The 24008-nt window shown below is 45.7% G+C and overlaps 1 protein-coding gene across 4 annotated transcripts in view; it reads left to right on the forward strand.

The window, feature by feature from the left end:
* The window catches only part of dyrk1b (dual-specificity tyrosine-(Y)-phosphorylation regulated kinase 1B), a 38689-nt gene extending 15384 nt beyond the window's left edge, over positions 1-23305 (forward strand). Inside the window, exons 1-11 of one of the 4 annotated variants that reach the window (XM_029259951.1) lie at positions 3983-6363; positions 16179-16324; positions 16578-16697; positions 16939-17127; positions 17539-17686; positions 17929-18215; positions 18814-18960; positions 19198-19359; positions 20860-21163; positions 21653-21756; positions 22024-23305. In XM_029259951.1, coding sequence (XP_029115784.1) covers positions 6222-6363; positions 16179-16324; positions 16578-16697; positions 16939-17127; positions 17539-17686; positions 17929-18215; positions 18814-18960; positions 19198-19359; positions 20860-21163; positions 21653-21756; positions 22024-22776 — 2502 coding nt within the window. In that variant the 5' untranslated portion in view covers positions 3983-6221 and the 3' untranslated portion in view covers positions 22777-23305. Of the gene's footprint in view, positions 1-3982; positions 6364-11586; positions 11658-16178; positions 16325-16577; positions 16698-16938; positions 17128-17538; positions 17687-17928; positions 18216-18813; positions 18961-19197; positions 19360-20859; positions 21164-21652; positions 21757-22023 lie in introns of those variants that run through there. The other 3 variants (XM_029259952.1, XM_029259953.1, XM_029259954.1) reach the window with 3 other exon arrangements.
* Positions 23306-24008: the final 703 nt, after the last annotated feature.

Genomic DNA, 24008 nt, shown 5'->3' on the forward strand with positions numbered 1-24008 from the left:
GTGTGTGTGTGTGTGTGTGTGTGTGTCTTGTTGTAGCAGACTGAATCCATGATTCTCCATTCATTGTGTGTGAGCAGGCCATTGGGGCACTGTACTTGAATCGTTGGATCAACCCTCCCAATTAACTTACCAAGTTATTTTGCGATTAACTTTATTGCTTCAGAGAGAGATTCCTGAGCTTTATGAGTTATGGTTCCTATTGGATATATAGAGAAAGGGAGATGTGCTAGCTTGCAAACACGTTTGAAGCCCGTTTCAGAAATTCTGGGACCGCCAGGTCAGGCTGTGCTATGTAACCTTATTTAGTTGTCAAGTTTTCCCTGTCGGTGAACAGGCACATTGCCAATGGAAAGTGTTGGCTATGGGAGCTATGATATATATTTGGATATTCTGCCCATAGATAAGAAGGTTGAAAATATAGCAGAGCAGCACAGCGCACGTGATACCTCCCCGCCCCCCCCCTCCGAAGCATGCTAGTTAGCAAAAGTGCACTGATAGTTTTAATTTGCTTCGGCTTGGCTTGAGAAAAATAGTGTAATTAATATCAGTGACAGCGTGGAAAGTACAGAAAATGAAAGCTCGTGGTGTAAACATTTAGTAACCTTTAAAAAAAAAAAAAAAAAACGGTACTGTAATACAACACCAGCAACCTTCCCGCAGTGTAATTGTAATTCGCCGCTGTGTTACCCCTCCGTTCCTCTTGCGCTCGCTATCTTTTTTCAGCCGAGTTCGACTACCGTATCTTCCCACTGCATCATGTTTACCTAGCAACACGCATCACCCGCTGCCGGCCCTCCCATTGGTCATTTCAAAACGCTGTCGAGACCAATGGCAGGCCTGTTGCCATGGTACAGTGTGTAGTTGCCGGGTGGAATTTTGCTGCAAGGCACGTGAGTCCCGGAATCTTCGCCTTGCGTTTTTAATCTCGGGTGTCTGGGTGCTTTGCAAACGTGATTTATTGGAACCGAGTCACATTCCCTCCCGAGAACCAGCTCGCATACACATGTATACATTCATCTGTATATGTATTCCTGTGCAGCCCATATAATTAAATGACAATGGACACGAACTGTGTGGTGTCTTATACGAAATGACGATTCTCATTCACAGATGTATTAGCTTGTACAAGTCAAATGTATGTATTTATATGTGTTCGTTTGTTACTATTTTTGAAGTACTGACTATGCTGAAAGTGCGCAGGTTCAGGGTATACCGGTCAAGTAAGATGTCCTTCCACCAAAAAGTAACGAAGTAGGCTGAAAAAATAGGATTAGGGGTGACATGTGCGTTGTTATCAGTTCTTATTCACAGTTAAAATGGAGCCCCTGGTAAATTCGATGCCATTTTTTAAATCGCCATACCTAGAAAGCCAGGGCGCATTTTGGAGTCTTAGTGGTTCAAGGTCTACTGAGTAACGCGAACTCTTGACCATTTTACCGAGATAAACGGGGGGACTATGTCAGAAATCCGCTATTTGAAACATTTAAGTTGTAATGCATTTTTAAATTGATGCTGCTGTCAAGGCGCAAGTTTCTTCTCTGTTTAATTGTTTGTCGGGCATGAAAATAGTATGATGTTTTAGTGTGTCCCACAGAAAGGTTGTTCACCCCCACCCCCAAATGAGCCCTTTGACCTGCAATACGCAATCGGAATGTGTTTCTGCCTCATTGTTCCATCTCCAGTGTACTCTCTGATTTGAAGTGGGAAAGTGCAGAGGGGGGAGGATGGGCACAACTCTTGGGAACAGGGTGAAGCCATTAGACAAGTTTCAAGCAAATACGAAGGTTGGGTACACACACCACACACTATATAATATATATATATATATATAATATACACACACACGCGCGCGCGCACAGTATTACCCTCTGACGACATGAAGAATTCTGTTCAGCAGTGAAGTACATGATTGACTTCTTTCTTCTTGGGGGAAATGCGCACGAACTGACAGTCGTAGAGGAATGACGGCATGGTTAACCTCGTTTTGTACCACCTCCCATACTTGTCTAGTGGCTCCACTTTAAGGTTGAAATAAACGAATAAACCGAATTGAACTGCACTGAAAGTCTCAGCTGGCATTCGCCATGAGAGCTGATGCTGCTTCGGTTCTACGTGTGCCGCTGAACATATTCAGTCTTTCCAAAACGGCAGGCGCAAGATTATTACAGCATTACTTCACCTCGGTGTTTTTTTTTTTTTTTTTTCCTTCTTCTTCTTCTTCTTCTTTCCCCTAGCAAGAGACGCAACCCCAGCATCGCAGTACAGGAAGTGTGCTGTGTAATAATTTGCTGCCGCTTTTTCCCTTTGGTGTTGTCAGTTTAGGGAAAAGCGCCGATATACATGGTTAATAAAACTAATTGGGTCATAGGTTACGAACTGATGTGACCCACAACTAAAAAAACTTTTTTTGGTTCCATACGGAAATGCTTAAAACACGACGGTCAATGATTTAGATAAAAAGTCCTCCGTTTTAATTTAACCGCTTTGACTCAGACTGACGTGTGTTCATCTTGGGTAGTTACTGCATCGTTCAAACATGCAATCGCAGTCCATTGATAATTTCTGTTGTCACTTATTATGTATGCATTTTCTTTAACTTCCTTGGACTATACCGATAAAAGGAGTTTGGTATTCTTCGTTTAGTAAGGACAATTCTTTCTGTGATACAGATTTATAAGTATATCAGTTGTAATAAATTGAAGCTAGACCGATTTTCTTAAAAATTAGGTACTGCCAGGACAACTTGGGTGACCCAGAGATTTGTTCAGTGTGTATTCGTGAGAATGCAGTATTAAGTTTCATCCATGAGCTCTGTCACATTCGGACTGATGATGTTTCCGATATAAGCCGTAAAGTTCAGGTCACACTTTGTCGGAGTGCAAAGTAAAATACTCTATACTGTCGAAAGTAAATGTATACATTACATGTGCACAGATACTGGCTTCTGTCATCTTAATAATATTCCGTCGTCTTTTTATGCGTATAACTTAGGACATTTACAGAGTTGTGCAATCACTGATCTTGTAAGTTTTAGACTTTGGAGGGAATGACAGTGCTGTGGAATCAATAACTACCCCCTCCTCTACCCCTCCCCCCCCTCCAACCCCTCGGTTATCTACCTGAGGTCTTCACCATTTCCGCGGGCACGTCATTGTGCCTCTGTGTTGCGTTTGGAAACGATGGCGAGAGCAGGGGACAGGACGGCCGCCTCTCGTTTCTCCGCCCACTCGGCCCATCTAACCAATCCAAGGACTCCGAACGGGGCTCGTTTGACCAATCGCGCGCAAGCTGCCGTTGCGTCGGATAGCAACAGCGTCTGAGATCGCGCGTACAGGGGGTGGGTGGTGTTCATGATCCAGGAACGCGCGTTGGAGAGAGGAGGGGATGGAGGCAGGAGTGAGGGAAGCGACCGGAGGAAAGCTCGTGTGCGCGCTTTAGCACAGAAAAGTTAATATTATTTAAAGGGCATATGCTGCCAAGGGAAACCTGTACCAGAGGAAAGGGGACTTATAAGAACAGACTTCAGTTCTTAGGGTGCGCTCTATTCAGGAAAATGTGTATCACCTAGTATTCTCATTTCAAAAGCTGTTTTTCCCATATTTTCAATTTTCACTTCTTTATGGCATACTCTCCCTGAGTATATGTGCTCTTCAGTTTGATCGGTTGAGTGTCACGAGTTAGCTTGAAATGCTATGTTTCACTGCGATTATTTCAATGACACTGTTTCACTTGTAGACACAGTAGCAGCCCCCATACGTTGGAGAATTTCTTGCAGCTTTCATGAGGCCTGTGTATACTGGGGGGGGTCATGAAAGCATGAGGACGCGCAATCGGGGTCGCGCCTTCGGTGTAGTCTTAAGTCTATATATACACAGTATATATATCTGCCGGGTTACTATAAATGGAGAGGAGCAGTCCGGTGGCGCAACTACTCTAGGAAGGGGGTAGCAACGTTGTGAGGGACTTGAAAACACTCCTACCTGTTACCCAACGTGTGTCACACTTCCTTGTTTTAAATAAATGGCGATAAACAGCTGTAAGTTCTGCCTTGTCTGTGTCATACCGCTCCACGAAACATCTGATAGCATGCCAGTGCGAGTTTAAATATTAATGCGAGGGAGCTGCGTCAAGCGCGAGATCTCCTCCTCCCCGAAGTGCGAGTCTCCGGCTCCCCCGCTCCAGGATGCACGTTGGAACAGTCCCCATCGCTGGGTGTGGATCCGGAGCCGGCCAGAGACGGCAGCTAACAGGGGGAGAAATCGGGCACAGCGGCCAATATGAGGTAAAGCTGTTCCAGGAGGAAACTGTCTCGGCGGAGAAATAAATATCTTGGTCGACGGAGAAAGAGTGCAGGAGGAATACGAGCGGGGAGTGGCGCTCGGACGAGGAGGAGCCGGGCAGCTCGGGCTGGAGCTGCTTCACCCCGCCGCCCGGAGGAACGAACTGCGGAGGATCAACTGAACGGCATGGAGTCATTGGAGTGAAGCCGCCAGCTTTGTTTACTCCGAGCCGGAAACGCCGTTTTTCCACTGCACCTTTCTCGTGTGTCCGCGGCGGAACTCGTTAAAATTATTCTTTCTTTGTTTCCCTCCCCGAGAAGATGCGCAAAAGCGGCCTTTTGTGAGCGATTGCTACAACGTTGATGCGGGACAACAGCGGGAGTTACCCAGTCAGTTATTATTTTTTTTCCCCCTTCTTAAAGTGAACACTTCTCTGTCGATCCACTGAAAAAGGAAGAAGTATCCAGCACAGAGAGCAAGTTGATCGGCGCCTCTTATTTCGGTAGACGTTGAAATGCAACACATTGCTGTGTCGTTCGGCTTCCACCAACCCGATCGGCAGGGGCGTGCGCTCCGCACACACACACTTCGAGGCATCGTCGCCTAATCAATGCAAAGTAAAAGCAAGCGCTTCTGTCCTTTTACCGTGAATCAGCCGTCGGTGCTTTAATTTTTCAGTGGTATTTCGTGGACTTCTGGCGCGTGCCCGCCTAACATTCAGCTCCGGATAAATTTTTGTGCCTGAAAGTACACTTGCACTGCAGCACTTTGCATTGTGTTTTTGTGTGCACGTGTCCGTTTCCTCTTTCTTCGTCTCTCGACGTTGTCAGCGGAGCTGGGAGCTCGAGCCCAAAGGCCACCAGTGGACCTGTGCACACGGGCCGGTGAAGGGGGAAGGGCTCGCTCCGATTGTCTTTGGTGCGTGTGTGTGTCGGAGGAGGACGGATCGGAAGGAGCGTTTTTCTGTCTGAACACCTACTGTGGCTTCGCGGACTGACTGCTGCAGCACCTTGGGATAAACAACGTCCGCGCACCATCGCTCACGGTTATTTTTTGCCCCATTCGTTACCCTTAGGATACATATACGGATTTTAATCTGCGCTGCTACTATTTTTAGAAGAGAGTGATGGGGTAAATGTTGTAAGTTGGAAACTGAGACCCCCCTCCCAGCCCACCAACACTTCCAGGTTTAGCTTCATTTCTGTCATCAGCTGCTGGACTGTCCGGACTGGGGAATCGAGAGGGGGTTCGGTGACTGCGAAGGTCTCTGCTGAACAGCCCCCCTCCCCCCCCACGCCCCCCTCGCCTGTAGACTGACAGCAACTGTGCTTCTTGGCCCGAAGGAAACCTTTCTCTATCATTGGACAGTAATGCATGAGCTCATGCCTGTGATAACTCAAGTAACCAAATAATTTCATCCCTATGAATATAGAGTATATCTTATAGACAAAAATATCTATATATATAAAATATATGGAAATATATTTCATAGTTTAGATAAGCATAATATATTTTTACGTCTAAGCGTTGTTGCCTGAAACCCAGTTTATTGCCTTAGATAAAAGTAAACTGTAACAAAGGGAATAATACCAAGGACAGAAGTGGACCTTTTTGGAAACAAGTTTATGGTGCCTTTTCTTTTACCGGCTCCTTCTGTCTTTCGCTTCAGGATTGTGTTGTTAATCAAGAAATATTTTTTGTGAGACAAAACTCAGACTTGTCCATCTGCCTTTCCAGTTTCAACTTGAGTTGATTAGCTGTTGGATGTACGTTGCTGGATCAGAGTCTATGAAGATTGCTGGCAAGGATTATCATTACTTGATTAAAACAAAACTTTTTCGGAAGGCATTTTGTGGGCTTTTCTTCTAGGGGTTTTTTTTCCCTCCTTTTCTGTTTTTTGCTCAGTTTTTGGGACGCCACTGCCCAACACAAGAGTTTCCGATGGTGATCACTTCAACCGTGGAGGAGAAGCCACAGCCTTCTAACAGAATGGTTGCAAATTTACCGACCGAGTCCTGGATTGGCAACCCGGATCAGAGTCGGTACCTACCACAGTCTCATCTGCTCCGGAAACCGTCACGAAGTTAGTATGAGCTTTAAGCCCACGTCAGATTTCAGTCACTCTTACAATTAGAAAGTTTGGTTCAGACTACAACAGACGGATGCGATGAGCAACCTCTCTTCAGTTTGTCTTCAGTTACTCCTCGGTTTCTTGCATGTGAAACATTTTAATATCTCATTCTGCAAAAGCAGCACCGCATTTGGCTAAACTGTAAAATCTATTTAGACTTCATTAGAGGTCTGTGGAATTCCTAAGTCTTTACGCAAGCCTCTGATTTCAGACTAACTCGTCAAATTGTGAATAAAACTACCCTTGTGGGACACACCTAATAAGATATAGGAACTTTGAACCTCTTACAATAAGAATTGTTTAACTTGTTTGTGTATCATTTGGAAGGTGGGTTTTTATTACTGTAGGGTTTAGTAAGCTGTTCTGCTTTACAGTTGGGTCACCTTGGAAAACTTAACGCTTTATTTTCATTTTGATTGCAGTGGAATTTTTAACATTTCTCTTTTCTTTACAAATTGCTTGCATGTAAACTTGTGTGTGACTTGGCAATGTTAGTAAAGGCTGTGTTCATCCTTCCTTCTCGAATAAGAGTTTGCATATTGACAGCTATGTTGATGTTTTGTCATTGCAACCTTGCGTATCGCCTCACCAATGAGTGTGTTACACTATAGCAATGGTGTATTATGGATTGAAAGAGAGGACAGTGAGACAGTTAGGGAAAAACCTGGCCATTCTTTTGATCAAGTTGGAGTATTATCCCGTCATTGTGCACTAAATAGCAGAATCTCACAAGTGAACAGCCTTTGGCAAACCACCTTGTCTTGGTTTGAGGTTCTACCTCATCTTTACCAAACAGTGGGTAGTGGTTTAAAATTAACTTTTTTTTATTATTATTTAAAGTACATTTTGATCTAGCTGTAAGTACAGAAGCCATCATGTGACTGGAATGTTTCATTTGATATTTGTAGAAGTGTGGGAAATGCTTAAGTTTATCTTCTCTTTTGAAAGAAAATTGGGATTAAAAAAACAATACATGGATTCTTAAATTGACTTTGATTGGTTTTGAAGGAATAGTTTGGAATAGAGGCAAAGAAAATGACCAACCTTAAGTTATGAAAGATTTTTTTTCCCTTTATCCTGTCATATAAAGGGTTTCCAGTGATGAATCGATATCAAAAGCAAATTTAGTCTGGGCTTAATTTGGGTCCAGAATACAACCCCCAATGTTTATTAAATTTTGGGTCATTTTAATTAATGATTGCAAAGCAGCTTCTTGCATGTTACTTAAGGTTCAAGGTTAAATTGCTATATTGCAGGAGCTTTTTTCAGGCACAGGACATCAATAGGTTGATTCTTTAACACCTCAGATGCTGTGGTATTATACCACCTTTTTCCCACAATTGTTCTGAACAGTTCAGTTAAACAATGGTGGGAATAGTATTCCCACACAGACTTGTGCACTCAAACTAGCATGTTTTTGTCAAGTTTTCACAGCAAACATGTTTCATACAGTGAAGCTTGAGAACATCAGTGACACCACCACAGCTGGTTAAGGGTTGCACTGTGAGCTTAGATATTCCGTTCTGCTTTGTGATTTTGAGAAGAATTCGTATCAGTGTGTCACCCCCAAAGCCTCTGGTAGGACTCATCAGTCTACAGGAGCTGCACCAAAAGGGTGTTGGGGTCTCACAGGCAGAGGCTCATATCAACATCCACAAGCCAGTATTCACTGAGGTGCCACCGTATTGGTTCTTCAGTGAGAAGACACCTCTGCATTATATTTAATGAAGCCACACTTTGTTGTTTAGTGTAGGTCAAGTTCTGCAGCACCTCAGGAAGCAGCTTGAGGATGTGCCGCAGGGATTCAATGGGCGGAAGTTTGTGAGTAGGCAAGGAGAGAAAGGAAAATCCCTAGTCGTTTCTACTTCACTCTGGTAGTGTCATAGCATTTGCTTACATCTCAGGTTTATGTTTGCTTCATTAAACTATTCAAAGTAATTTTTGAACATGCCCCAGAATGTGATCAAGTAGACATTGATGACAAACACTGATTTTTTTCAGTATGCTGATTTTTTTTTTTTTTTTTTTTTTTTTTTTTTTTTTTTTTTTGGATTTTTAAAAAAATTTTTTAGAAAGTTCACAATCTTTTATGCCAACTTTGAGCATCCAGGGACCCCACTGCAGGTTCGCCTCTTGGTGAAGGTCAGGGTTCCCCAGGTCTTCTTGCTTCAGACAAAAATGAATGTTGTTACATATGCTGGTATTGTGAGCAGCAAAGAAAAGTGTGCCTACAAGTTCAGTAGCATTTATTATAGACTTGGCCCTCTAAGCCCCAAATTGGATTGCGTTAGTGCTCTGGGAGACTCCCTGTCTGTGCCCTGCCCAGTCTGTTGGCTCTTTGGAGAGAGTCTTCATGTCACTGCTCCATCACAGAAGGGAAACAACTTCTGAGAAAATCCCCAGTCAGTTGACTTGATGTCTGCTTTTGGTTAAAATGAGGACAGGCACAAATCTTTTATCTGCCCGCTAATCTGAACGGGCAAATTTGACCAAGTGCGATGTTGCCATACTCACAGAAACATCATCCGCGGTAAATGGCGCCAGTTTATATGTGACCAAAATGGTATGGGTAGAAATTGCAAAAATTATTTTTTTTATTATGCTTTATCATAGGGTCACTTTGTTGGAATATGGTAAATGTTCATGCTTAGTTTGGATAACTTTTTTGTGCTTCCCTTTATTACTTCAAAGTAATGTCAGTTCAGCAAAGTAGTTGTTGGTCAAAGTTCTGCTGTAATTGTCAGTTGTAATTTGAAGTCATCTTGTATCTGGTTAGTGTGTAAAATTTTTCAAATAGGGAAAGTGGCCTTTGTGTACCCAGTACTGGTGACGTTTCTTCTATCTCCTTATTAATTAGTTTTCATTTACTGCTCCAGTGTTATTTATATCGGTGTATCCATCCAGCTTTACTGCTGTCTATTTATATTTATTGGCATGGTTTTCCCATAGCTGTGGTGTATACATGTGAGACTTTCAGGGCCACGTTTAATAGTCTTGTGGACAAATGAGATGGATATTTTTATATGTACGACTTATGCTGTACATTTTACTATTATGAGGAATATGGTAGCATGCTGAGAACAAGTATCACAGTATATGTTTTACACGTTTAATCTGTAATAAGAGAAGATTTAAGTCGGAACGGGGTCCCCTGTCCTTAGGTTGGGGAATGAGGGACGTACACACACACACACCCACGACACAAGTAATTCGAATTTGGCCTTACAGAGTGAGTAGGAGTGCTGGGAGTGTATTGCAGATGAATTCACATAAACCCCTCTGTCCCACCACAATGCATGCTGACCTTTAACCCACCCCTGTGAACCCTTCCTATTAGTGAAGCACGCAGTAAAGCTCAGTCTAAAGGTGAAACTTATTTGTTGTTGTGGTACACTTGGTTTTCAGTGATATGCAAACTATGACAGCCCTGTAAATTTACACACATCTACTCTTCATCTGCAAAAAGTCCCTTGTTCAGATGATGACAATGGACTGTGGCTTATATTATCAGTAATTTTATGATTAAATAATCATATCAGTGACTGGCTTTCCTCTCAAATTATGCCAATACATTAATGCAGTCTGTGGACAGTAGCATTTACGAATAATTGCTTTTAACTAGGTTTGCAGGGTAGCGCCCTATTTTGCATTATCCCTATTATGTATTATTTAAAAACAAAAAAAACAAAAAAAAAAAATTAAAGCTGGAGCTTCAGATTGTGGTCCCCATGAGAATGTTTTGAAGTGTACATGAGTCTTAAATGGTAAATCCAGACCGGTTCTTCCTAAGCTTTACTTGACATAAGGACTTTTCCAGGCATCTTTCAGTCTCTCCAAAAATCTATACCTCAGTTAAAAAATTTCCTCTGGTGTGGACGTGAACTGATAAATCTGCTTTAGGAGTGTCGGCCATATTTCAGGAACGGTGAGGTTTTTTTGTCCGTTACTGCCCTCCCTTCTCCCTTTCTATTGATGACGCAAGTAGAAGCAAAACATGTTATTGTGCAGCAAACGCTGTACCTGCGTGACCAAGCGCTAGTTCAGCCCTGACTGTCCCATATCTCCTGGCAGACAAACAAACCCCCCCCCCAACCCTGCTCTGTCCCCCATTGTGGCCCCCCCCACCCCCCGCTGGGTTTCACTCATGCTATCCATGCTGACACAGTCACTTTTGTCATGAAAGCACATTAAACATTTTATAAGTGCTTTCTGTCTTTCTCTTTCCCTCCTTGTCTCTGACTCTCCACCAAAAGGAAGTGCTTCTACTGTAAATGCAACACTCTACTGTGACGTGTTTGTCAACATGGAATTTCCTGACCATAAACTCAAAGTCTGTTCAAACCACCCATATTTAGTGCGAGGCTGACCCTCATAAGTTACCGGTAGGTGTTTCATGGCAGCAGGGGTCTTGAGTCAGCAGTATAAGTGAATGAGTTTAAACTATCAAGAGTGGAGGCTTTCGATAGCTTCAAACTTTTAAGTAAGAAGCTTCGAGCTGCTCTGTCACGGGGCATCACTTTGTGGTCGCTTCAGGAATGTAGTGGTTATCTAGGATTTGCTTTGGAAATTCTATGCTTGACCTTTTTTGTTTTTGTCTGAAAACAACAACTTAAGCAGGAATTGTTTCCAGTAATGTCATTTCAAATGTGTCTTAGTTGGTGCTCCTGTAAGTGTGTGCTGTTCTAGACAAGGGAGATGCTACCCAAGAAACGATGATCACATTGATGTTTCAGATGTGAAAAGGTCCTGATGCTGAAGAAAGTCATTTGAGGGATGCTTCAAACAGCCTCCTTAGTCCAGTTCACTGAGCATTCGTGGTTTTCCTGCTTCAGGCTTTGGAGTTCTGATCCTCCAAGCACAGCACATCCATGTACTTGAGCAAACCTTTCCTTGGAGGAGGTATCTGAAGAATAAGTGAAGTCCCAAACAGTTAGCTGCGGTTCTTTCTCTTTAGTTTCCATAAGCCCCATCCAGATAAAGTATTGTGGTACCACATATTCTTGTGTGTGTCTGTCCTTAGTCTATGTCTTCTTTCTTTTGATTGGCCCATTTTATTTTTATGGCCTGTATGAGCTCTCAATTTACCGGCATCACTGTTTGGTGAGACCTCGGCCCAGATGGTTTTTATTAATAGACTGAAGTCTGACTCAGCTTCCAGTGGTTGACTGTCTGAAGTTCACTGCAGGACGGCGAGTGGGGGGCAAGGGGGTCCCAGCAGTGCATTCAGCATGTCATGTCCTGTGCAGGTATGCTAACTTCTGGAAGTTTGATTCTCAGTTTTGCATATGCTGTTGGTTAGGAGGAGTGTACTGGATTTCCATCGGGCTGCCCAGCTCGTCCCGGTATGCGGTTCCTTTAAGTTGCAGCTGCTGTCCCAGAGAGCGGGCAGCCACAGAGTCCTGTGAGCTCAATCCAGCAAGACTCGTCCCCTTAATGAATAATTCTTCCCTCCTCCTGTTCCTCCCCTTTGACTTGGACTGCGAGACACGAGTAGGGCGTGAAGAGCTTTATCTTCTGTTATTGAGGAGACTTCCTCCTCTGGCTGCCAGACGCGTTCGGCTCCGTCGGCGTGTGGGTGGCCGAGAAGAAAGGGAGCAGAGCAGTTGCTCTGATAAATAAAGGATTCTGCTGCTGGCAGAATAGAGGGCCATGATACCAGGAAGTTTCGCGTTGTCTGGCTTTTGGTAACTGATGCTGGGTTTGTGGCATGGGTGTCGTTGTGCTTTCAAAGCCGAAATGCCCTGTGTTTGCCACCAAACAGTAGCGTTGTGTCTGGCAGCATGCAATTCTCAACAGGCAACATGTAATTCAACATGTAACTCATGTGATTGTGGCCTGAAAGTGGCATAGCATGAAGCGGTGTGTGTTTGTGTGACCAAACTGTTGCTCTGGCTGTTGTATGTCAGATGTAAACCACTTGTGGCCGTCGCGATGCAAAGTGTTTGATCCTTTCAGCCAGTCGCACCTATGGACTTTGAAGTGTTGACAGGAAGTGTATTCTTGTCACAAGCGGTAGTCCAACTGTTTTTCAGTCGCTTCACTCCTGCGCATTTTGCCATTGGGATAAGTCTCAAGAGTCAGAAAGCACTGGTGACAACGGGTCAAAAGTACATGCACAGATAATGGGTCAGTGTCTCATCATGGCAAGGCACAAGGTCAAGGGGCTTTATCTGAGGGAGGTGGACTTGGTGGCAGCTGACAGGAGCATTTAAAGATGCTGCGTAGCAGGACCTGCTGATGTGCACCACGGTTGAGGACTGTGCTGTGGAGAGTGTCGGCGCGCCCCAGGGCTCTGTGTCCCAGCTGCGCCTGTCCTTCAGCGTCGGCGTAGCTGGTGCTCCATGTTCACGTGGAGCGAGTGTGGAGCCTGTTGTCCTCCCATGAACTTCCACGACCTTCCCTGACCCGACTCAGATGCTGCAGGAACCATGACACAGACCCACTGCTGAAATGTTACATTGGCTCTAAGTGCACTTTTTCTTTTGCATTGGCGATGTCCGAATGTGTTCTTTGTACAGTCACCTGCCCAGAAATGGCCTGGGACAGAGACTGGCCGTTAGTGTCTTTCGGACACACCTGATTTGCATAGAGGAGATATTTTGTTTCACACAATTGTCTCTTGTGGCCGTGTGTGTGTAACGCTGGGGATCTCAGTGTGTCAGTGTATCACGAAGGCGCCAAGTGTGTCAGTCCCTGAGTGGGCACTATCCCAGACTCCAGTGACTAGTACAGTGCAGAACCAGAGGCCAAGTGCCTCCCCCCCAACCCCCCATTGTTACAGGCACCTCTTTTGCCCCTCCCCCCACTTCATTCTTTCCTTCTTCACCCGGTGTTTGACTTTAGCTTGATGCCGTCACCACTCCCATTACCCTAGCGGGGAATAGGAGAAGGGCTGACACAGATGGGAGGGAGAGGGGGTTCAGCTGTTAGCATTACACACGCACACAACCCCCCTCTTCCTTAGATACAGGGAGTAGGCTGGCCTGTTACCATGGTGACACCCTGATTGGCAGTATTTGGTCACTTGTAAAATGGGGATACAAAAGAGGCAGACTTTGTATAGTGTGCACAATTAGTATAATTTCTGCAGTTGTGCAACCAACATACTGCTTTTAATATTGAACTGTTCCGACTGGGGACTTTCAGAGTCCAGTTAAATTACATGAGGAACAGCCTTTGTAGCCTTGCCTAATTGCTTTATTAATAATATTGCAGCTTCCTCCTTGACTTCACAGTTCGCAGAGGGCTTCAGCCAGATTGAAAGAGAAGTAAAGAGGTAACAGGCAAAGGGAGAGGGACAGGGAGAGCGGCATTATGGGAAGGCTTGCTGATACAGCACAAGCTACCAGGTTTATTTATAGAGACCTCGCCGCCCAGCCCTTGGATACCAACCACCAATAGGGAGGCAGAGAGGCAAGGGTGCTCAGCCAATCAAGGGAGAGGAAGGGGGGTGTCACACTCAGGAAGTTCTCAATGTGTTCGCTTCAGCATTTAAAGACACAGTGTGACATTTATATGGGTCTTGGCACATCGCTCCCTTAACATCACAGTATCCCTTTCTCTCCAGCCCCCACTGACATTCAGAGCAGGGCATAAGTGCCATAAAAACCACACGCAGAATCGTCACATCTAAATTACCAACATTTTGTTTTTTTTTTTTTTTTTCTTTTTCTTTTTGGAAAATAGGAAGGCTGTCTGTATTTAAGGTTAAAAAACATTGTGGGCACTAGTAAGCTGTCTTTGTTAACTCAGTCACTGCATTCTGTTAGAAGCAGAATTTGGTTGCTTAATACCCAAATGATCGTCATAATCTTTGATGTTAATAGCTGTTAATTGTTATGGATAAAAGGATTAAAATGCACGCATCATTTAGGCAAGTCTTTCGTATATCTGGAGAATTTTCACCTTTTTAAAATTCCTTTCTCCCTATTTTAAGTGAGGTAATTGAGCCTTGCAACAAAGTAAACGGGGAAAATGTTTCCGATCTCAGTGCTTTGGCTCCTCCTATAGCCACCACTGGAAAGTGTATTCTGTTTTAAGGACTGATACCACCAAAATGTGCAGTTTTGCACTGTAAAAGAATTAATTTGAACTGCCATCACTGATTGCTTAGGCATTTTGACTTGTAACGCATCACTGAATTATATAGTCATAGCTCCATACATGTCTCATATATGCAGCAGAGGGAAACTTGTCTGTTTTAGAAAATTATATTTCAAATGGCATATGGCCTACATTCTCTCTCTCGCTCTTTTTTTTTTTTTTTTTTTTAAATAAACATTGCATAATAATTAACCTAATACTTGGTTTGGTCCGTGTAATCCAGACTGTTACAGTATTCATATGAGCGGGGATAATCAAGGTGGTAATGTAATGGAAGTCTGCACAAAAGATTGTTTTTTAAAAAAAAAAAAACAATTCTGGTGATTTTGTCATTTGTCTCTTCTTCCTTGATCATATGTTCTTGCCTTTTTTCTAAAAGGTGTGCTCGTCCTTTGTGAGTGGACTGTACTTGACGTGATTGGACGCAAGGCTTTAGATACCCTGGACGGTGCAGTAGCACATAGAAATGGTGACCATCTTGAGCTCAAAATAGATGTGAGGGTGTCCACATCACCAGGATGGCATGCACCTTCCTCTGATTTCAAACTTCATCTTCAGTCTTCATCCCCTTGCTCTCTTAGATCTGCTCTTGAGCTTCTCTGTGAAATAGGTCATTATGAATATGTCACTGGCTTGAAAGGGTGGCAGTAATGTGCGCCTCTGACTGCCCAAACCTGCCTGTTGCTCATGCTGGCACGCAGAACGGGTACTTGAATGGTTTACAGAATCTTGAGGGCGTGAGAGCTCTCGACAACTCCTTTGCTCTTGAAGTGAAGTAGTAAGCTTGCCAGTGACGACCGAGGCCTGCTTCCCGTGCACTCTGGAGAGAAAGCTGCTGAATAGTGGCTGTTACTCATGAAAAGTGGTGGCATTCACTGGACAGAACTGGCACTCCTCTCAAACTTGAGATGCCCCTGAATTCGCTTTTTAACGTAGGACAGAAGCAGCCAAAGTCGGTGATGTGGACTTGGTACTGTTGTAAGTTGTGTGAAGTCTGGCAACCACCGAAACCCACCTGAAGCTCGTCCTTTGACTGTGGCACTGCTTCCAGTCCATCCCGATTGACTGATGACTGTGTGACTTCAGTTTCGCAGTTGCCATCGCAAATGATGCCTGTTGTGTCATTGGTTTGTTTTTGCATTGATAGCCTAGCCACGCCTGTAGGCTATTACAAAAAGTGCACTGTTGAAGGCACAAGAAAATTGTCAGAAGGCACCCTTTTTTCGCCAATAAAGACCCTTTTCTTCAACTTGCGCTAAAGGTGTGGCTGTGTGGCTCTGCCATGCTGAGATGGGCCTTTGTGTCGTGGTGACTCAGCGCAGGGTGAATGTGACCTGGCCTCCTGTTGCTCTTGCAGATGATCAGGGGTCCTAAGCTGGCATGCCTCGCCCCGCACAGCCATTAAAGTGCATTAGAAAGTCTGTGGGTTGATCCCTTTATCGCGACACACTTCTTGTGCGAAAGGCAACCAAGGCTGTCCAATGCATGCTCCTGCCTTTGGCGTGCCCACCGTGCCATGTGTGAGGGTGCAACATTAAACACTCCGTGTAGAGGATGCCTCTCCAACCACGTAGTGTGCGGTTTGTGGCCGCGCCAACGTGCAAATGATGTGTGATGAGCTGTAATGTTGTGTGCTTAAGGCCCCCTTCTCCTTTTCTTCATAGGTGGAAGCAGCTCAGGATGCAATCCACCCTCCTCCTCCCTCTGCCAGCCTGCTGCCTTGGGCTTCTCCCCCGCTGAGCCAACCATGTCGAGCCAGCACAGCCACCCCTCCTTCAGTAACATCCACTCCATGGCCGAACAGCAGCAGGTACTGGTCGCTCCCCTCTGCCTTTCATGGTGTGTGGGTGAAGTGGGGGGCAGTGGTATCTCTGGCACACTGAGCATCCTGGGCAACTACAGCGGGACACACGCAGGCACGTTCCACTCACAGCACACGTTTCGTGTCCATTCTGCAGGTCCGATGTGCTACGATGTGGTGCTAAAGTCATGTCACACAGTGTAATCTTCCGTCATGTAGCCTGAGTTCAGGTGTCTATTTTCCCTGGCTCTGCCCCCTCCAGGTGCTGTCAGATATGACCATACTGCAGAGGAGGATTCCCCCAAGCTTTCGAGATCCCGCCAGCGCCCCGCTGCGAAAACTTTCTGTCGATCTCATCAAGACTTACAAGCACATCAATGAGGTGAGAAACAGGAGGTGTGTGTGTGTGTGTGATGGCCTACACTGACCGCACTGTGATGCGGAGGCTGACGGGTCCCAAGCTATCGGCTTGACCCTCACCGTAGCGGCTCAGCTCAGATGTGCTTCGCTTGTCCTTCCAGTGAGTTCTGTGGGTTGACTTGTCTGTCAGTGGCTTGGGAAGCAGAGTCCCTTTCAGCTGGATGATGGCAATGACCATGAGCATCCCCTCTCTCGTTTGGCAGGTGTATTATACTAAGAAGAAGCGGCGCGCTCAGCAGGTTCCCCCCGAGGACTCTAGCACCAAAAAGGAGCGCAAGGTGTACAACGACGGCTATGACGATGACAACTATGACTACATCGTAAAAAATGGGGAGAAGTGGTTGGACCGCTACGAGATCGACTCGCTCATCGGCAAGGGCTCCTTCGGGCAGGTGAGGGCCAGTAAGCTGGCAATCTGAGCCCTACATGGGCGAATAATGGGGGACTGACTGGGGGTCACTTAATGCCTCTGCTAGATGGGTGGTCCACATGAGGGAAAAATCTGACTACTTAAGACAGGTTGAAAAACTTAGGTACCCGGAAGTTAACTGTGTTTTTATTTGTATTTCTAATTTTAGTTAGCGTTGTCAGCTGTGACAAAGCCACAGTAAGGTTCTGACAGCAGGCGAGCTTGTGAGCGACTGGACAGGTGACTTGGTGCCAGGCTGCTTGGGGGTGACTCAGGGGGTCTGGAATGTTTGACTGTAGAGTGACAGGAATAGAGGCCGACTAACGGGCCGACAAGGCAGAGGATGAAATGAGCCATGTGCCTGGGTGCCTAATCCCTCCACCCCCGCAACCAGGTGGTGAAAGCTTACGACCACCATGAGCAGGAGTGGGTGGCCATTAAGATCATCAAGAACAAGAAAGCCTTCCTGAACCAGGCTCAGATTGAGCTGCGCCTGCTGGAGCTCATGAACAAACACGACACTGAGATGAAGTACTACATTGGTGAGTCTTGTACAAGTGTCGTCATCCTCAGGTGTTAACAAGGATGCCAAAATGCACATTCTTTTCAGTATCTTATGTGCAGCAGTATGCTAATAAGACTGTTGAGGACACAGTCAGAGGCATATGTTAGTGATAAGTGACAGTTATTGTGAGGATTTTGCAGTGTCAGTAGTAGAAAGTAGAGTCTCTGTATCCTGAAGTGATCATCTGTCAACTGTTTCCATTTTCCTTTGGTCCTGCAGTTCACCTGAAGAGACACTTCATGTTCCGCAACCACCTTTGCCTGGTTTTTGAGCTTCTTTCCTATAATCTGTATGACCTCCTGCGCAACACCAACTTCCGCGGCGTCTCTCTCAACTTGACGCGCAAGTTTGCCCAGCAACTGTGCACAGCGCTTCTCTTCCTGGCCACTCCAGAGCTCAGCATCATCCATTGCGACCTCAAGCCAGAGAACATCCTGCTCTGCAACCCCAAGCGTAGCGCCATCAAGATTGTGGACTTCGGGAGCTCCTGCCAGTTAGGCCAGCGGGTGAGGGTGGGGGACCAACCCCTTAAATAAGGGGACTCAAAGAAATGCAGTGCATTTGCCAGTGGAGTCCTCCTCAGACAGTAGCTGGTTTTGTCTTGTGGGAATAGAACCAATGGGTGGGATGTAGCAGTGCTGGTTGTCAAGGGCATAATTGCATCGAGTGTACTGTGCATTCTAAAACTCACAAGGTTTGTACCACTTTGTAGACAGAACAAGAGAGGGACTGATTATTGGAGAAGATCCTACAAAATATCCCTTCAGCTTTAACAGCTGTATGGTTGAATGGAGAGACTAATTTTTCCCTCCTTATTCAAAATAAGCTCATTCATGGCACATTTGGAGAAATCATGAAGAGCAGAAATGGGCTCCACTGTAGAGCCCTAGAGTGTAGGCCTGGCAGCTATAGTGCACCCTGCCAAATGTTGCATCCCATTACTGCTGCCACCTAACGGAAAGGAGATGCAAATACATTCATTCCCAACTTTAAGCACAGAGTGTTCACATCCTACATGTTGGGGGGGCACCTGGGTGTCTGTGAAACCTTTTCCTCTGCAAGCATGACAACGTTTAACGCGTCATCCATTCTTCATATTCGTAGATCTACCAGTACATCCAGAGTCGATTCTACCGATCTCCGGAGGTGCTTCTGGGCATGCCCTATGACCTTGCCATTGACATGTGGTCCCTGGGCTGCATCTTGGTGGAGATGCACACAGGGGAGCCTCTCTTCAGTGGCTCCAATGAGGTATTCCTGAGAAACATATACACACAGAAACAAAATTTTTTAAAAATAGATGTGTCTTTTGATGGTGTCTTTGGGAATGATCTTCACTTGGTCCTTAAATATTTGTTTTTAAAGGTTTTTTCCTTACTGTGAAATTTTAACAAACTGGGAGGTACTTAGGCTTGGTGACAGTTTAGATCTTTCAGCACTTTTGGGTTGTGTTGAACTGAGCTGTATGGTTTTTCCTTGATGCTCCAGGTGGATCAGATGAATAAGATAGTGGAGGTGCTGGGTGTCCCTCCCAATCACATGCTGGACCAGGCCCCCAAAGCCCGCAAGTACTTTGATAAGCTGTCTGACGGCCTCTGGACCGTCAAGAAGAACAAGGACATAAAGAAGGTACTTTATCCCTCAGCCTCCGTGAGTAAACCTCTGCTTTCTTCTTCTACTACCACCTTTTGTGTCCACTGCCATTTCCATCTCCTGTTCTCAGACCTCTCTCATCTCCCTCATTTTCTGTTTGTTGCTTCAGACAGTAGTGGGGAATAATTTAAAAAAAAAAATCACCATCCTTTTTACCACCTCAGTGTCATGTGTTCCCCTCTAAACACCTTACTGCTCTCATGGCTGCTGTTGACCTGATGATCCTTAAAGCCCTTCTTCCAAAAGCTCTCAGAACCTGGCAGCACACTCTTTGTGGAATAGTTCAAACTACTGAGCTACTGGGAAGTTGCTGTCCTATTGCTGTAATCCATGTTGGATTTCTGTGAAGAAGCAAGGCAGCGAAGTGGGCATATTGTTATCCACTGAGGCTCTCATCGTACAAACTGACTTTGGAGTTTGATTTGGGTTGAATTTTGTTTAGAGATGACTCAAAGATGCACCGCCCAGCCCACGCAGTTTACTCTGTTCTGCTCCATATGTCTGTATTATATGCATTGAAGCACCGGGTAACAGGAGCCTTTTCTGCTAACTGCTGATTCATTGCGCAATCATATATCTCTAACTTAACTTCCCATCACTGCCATAAAAGCCACGGATATAACAACACTGTTGGCTTTTTGAGGTATTGTCCTGTCATTGCCTCTTGATTCAAGGATGGGCGGAGGACGGGGGTTACGAGGCATGGTGGGACACGTGAGAGATCTCCATTTCAGACTGGTCACGTTAAGGGCAGAGAAGCGAAGGCACGGACTACGGACAGGTTACGAAGAGCTGCAAATGGAATAGGAGCCAGACGGCAGTTATTTCACTCTCGCAAGTGTCTACTCCATGAACTTCCCGAGCATCCATCCTCCAGCAAACGCATGTATTAAGGCTTTAAGCGGCACCAGAGTGGTCGCGTGACTTTAATGTGTGACACGTAGTGGAGAGAAGGGCAACAAAGGTTACCACCGAAGAAGACTGACAGAGGCTGACTACGCTTGAAGGAATCCAATGTACATTTTGTCATTTTTCTATAATGAAAGTGTGTATGTGACCTCCACACAGTTAATATTAATGAAGCATCCTCAGCCATTTTTTTTTCCCCAAGTTGTGTGCAAAGTGCAATTTGGAAACAAGGTGAGGTAGGACAGTGGGAGGAGGGGCACACGTACAAACTGCCATCCCTCAGGCTGTTTGGAGAGGTGACCCGGACTGTGGCCCAGTGGGAGCCCAGCCAGCCCCCCCCACTCTGCCTTCTGCCCCGTTCATCCTACCCCAACACCCCTGTGATATACTGTGGCATGTCTCACACCAAGGAAAGAGTACATCGTTCAAGAATGTGGCACTCCTGTGTACGTGTGTCTGATGTGTCGTGTCTATGTTATATACATTGCTCATAGTGTCCTCCCAAATTCTTTTGTTTACTTTTTGGGAGTTTTCCTTTCACCCACTGCACATTTTTTTCTGTCAATCTCCTTGCACCACCCTGTTCAGGAGTACAAACCTCCTGCCACTCGCCGGCTCCATGAGATCCTGGGGGTGGAGACAGGTGGCCCTGGTGGCCGGCGGGCTGGGGAGCAGGGCCACGCCCCCTGTGACTACCTAAAGTTCAAGGACCTGATCCTGCGCATGCTGGACTATGACCCCAAGACGCGCATCACCCCGTTCTATGCGCTGCAGCACAACTTCTTCAAGAAGACGACAGATGAGGGCACCAACACCAGCAGCTCTACTTCTACCAGCCCCGCCATGGACCACAGCCACTCCACCTCCACTACCAGCTCTGTCTCCAGCTCGGGTAACGAATTGTCCGCAGCCTCTGCCCACTTGCCTGCCTGCCTGCCCCCCCCTCCACACAACCGTACTTTCCATAGTGACCTTTGACAGTGACAGAACTGATCAGACTTTGTTTGACCTTGGCCCCAGCTACTGATCGCTGTTAAGAGATTCTGATGGTCCCACCAAGTCAACCGGAAACTCGCATCAGTAGTCATTAGAATTTTTTCCCCATTGGTTAAAAAAAGGTTTCACTGAGGGTAACGTAAGGTAATTGGATATTTAGGTACTAGCTCAAAGGTGAGCATAAGGGGAAACAGGCATGAGTCCCAGCTTCACCTTCTTTGACTGGCCTACCTTCTTCTCTTTAACCCTTTAACTGCTCTTCACAGCCTTCTTCATCCACTTACTGCAGAGATTACAGCAGGTGTGGTGTAGACAGGAGGGAGAGTTGCCTCAGTGCCCTGCACACTCCTTCCCTAACACTCCCCTTCGTGTCCTGTCTTCCCAGGTGGCTCTAGCGGTTCTTCCAATGACAACAGGAATTACCGGTACAGCAACCGGTACTACAACAGCGCGGTAACTCATACTGACTACGAAATGCAAAGTCCACAGGTGAGCATTTCTCCAAGTAAGTCATTTTGCTCCTGTGTTTTGATAGCCCAGGAGATGGAAACCAGGAAGAATTTCAGGGTTTACTCCAAAAACAGATGTGTGGTTTAGAATTATTCTTCCACTCTTGTCTCATAGTGCTTCTGTGAACATGTGCTGGCCTGTAAAACAACTGCTTCTTTGTGTGTGTGTGTGTGTGTGTGTGTGCGCGTGCGCACGTGCACCTGCACTCTCTTACTGCTTCGCCTCCCTACCTCTTTACTGTCCCAGGCTCCCTCTCAGCAGCAGTTGCGGATCTGGTCTGGAGGAGACGGGGGTCCCCTGTCCAACAGCGGAGAGCCCCCTTACCCCCAGCTCCTGCTGCACAAGCCAGCTGCTACCCAGCACTCCCGCCACTTCCTGTCTGGGGTGGGTATGGGAGGCATGATGGAGCCACACCACCCACACCCCATCTACGGGGGCCACCACAGCAACGGTCGGCAGCTCCGCCAGCAGCAGCAACAGAACCAGCCCCAGAACCAGGCGCAGTCAGGCCAGCCGGGTCAGCAGCTGATGCCCGTTTCGTCCCCGCAGACGCAGGACAGCATTGAGCTGAGCCTCACCCACCACCACCACCTGGGTCAGTCTTCCATCATGCCGCCCCAGAGCTTGGACTCCAGTCAGTACGGCTCCTCCAACCTTCACCTGGGCCTCTCTGCCTTTCGGACTAGGACAGTCATGGCCCCCCAGCCCCCGCCCCCGCCACCCCCTACGGCCTCCCAGCAACAGTTGGCCCAGCCCCCTCCCTCTCAGGACAGCATGGTAGCTGCCTCTGGGCTCGGGTACATCCCCCCTTGTTACCCCGGCAGTAACAACAATAACAACCCACCCCAAGGAAGTGTTGGGGTGGGGGGCAGCATGTTAACCGGGGGGCCTCCACCCAGGGGAGTAGGGGGTGGGGGACGACCGGATTCCGAGGAGTCGGCCATGATGGGTGTGTGTGGCAGTGGAGGGGGGGGCGGTCCCAATGCGGCCAACTCTTGATAAATCTTGAACAAATTCCAAAAGCCATACAATTTTAAAGAAACATAACAATGAAAACACAAACACATACACAGACGTACATACATGGCCAGACATACAGATATACAGAGACAAACTTGTGAAATATCAAAGGAAGTTTTTGTTTTGCATGGGGAGAGGGTCAGGGGAGGGTAAAGGGGGAGGTTTTCACTTTTTGTTCCTTTTTCAGTTTAATTTGTTTAATTGAAGGGGAGGGAAAAGGGGGCTTAAGTAGATGGAATCGGAAGTTTTCAAAAGGTTTGTTTTTATTTGTATTTGATTTTGTGATTTCAGGACAGGTTTGCAGCGAGATTTTTTTTTTTTTTTTGAAAGGGAGAGGAATGGATTGAAAAGTGGAATTGTGAAGAGAGGACAGAGAAGTGTGATTAATACCCTTATGCTATTTTTTATGTCAATTTTTATTTTTTCTTCTGGAGTCTAGGCATTTTAATTGTAAATTGTTAATTTATTAAAATTCACTACATGCGGTAAAATGTGGGAATCAGAAGAGCGGAAATGAGTGCAGGGTTTGGTTTTTCTGGGTTTATTTATTCAAAAGTTTTCATTTTTATTTATTTTACTTTTTTTTTTTTTTTTTTTAACTCAGAGGGACAAATACACATGCACACAGACACAGATAGACAAAATGGGGTTGTGTGTGTGTCTGATTTTTTTTTTTTTTTTTTTTCTTTTGGTAATCCCCCCTCCCCCCCAGCCAGTTATTTTATTTTTAATGTTTCCAGTCTTCTCTCGCTTGACACACTGGCTTATATTTCAAACTATGAAAACAAATCAAATAAAATAAATGACAAATGTAGTCACCACACAGTGAAAAAAAACACGAGGAGGAGGCTAAAGTACATGCCGACGTGAGCCGCTTTTTTTAAGGAGAGGGGGAATAAGACAAAATGACAAAAGGAGGAAAAACAAGAAAACTATGAAAAACAACAAAACATTTTGCCTGAAGGAAAACCAAAATGCTTCCCTGTTGTTTGTTTAAAGAAAAAAAAAAAATAGTCTGCCTTCTTCACCATCTCACCACCTGACTCTTTCGTTTTGGATGGGAACCACAACAAAAAGAAACATGAAAAACAAATTGTGGGTTGGATTAACTATGGATATGCTAAGCCAAATCTTGCTCACTGTCTCTGTTTCTCTCTACCCCTGTTTCTGTTGGAAGGAAGAGATGTGGTGGGGCAATATTGAGCAGGAGG

This window comes from Scleropages formosus, chromosome 18 (genome assembly GCF_900964775.1).
Source record: "Scleropages formosus chromosome 18, fSclFor1.1, whole genome shotgun sequence".
NCBI lineage: Eukaryota > Metazoa > Chordata > Actinopteri > Osteoglossiformes > Osteoglossidae > Scleropages > Scleropages formosus.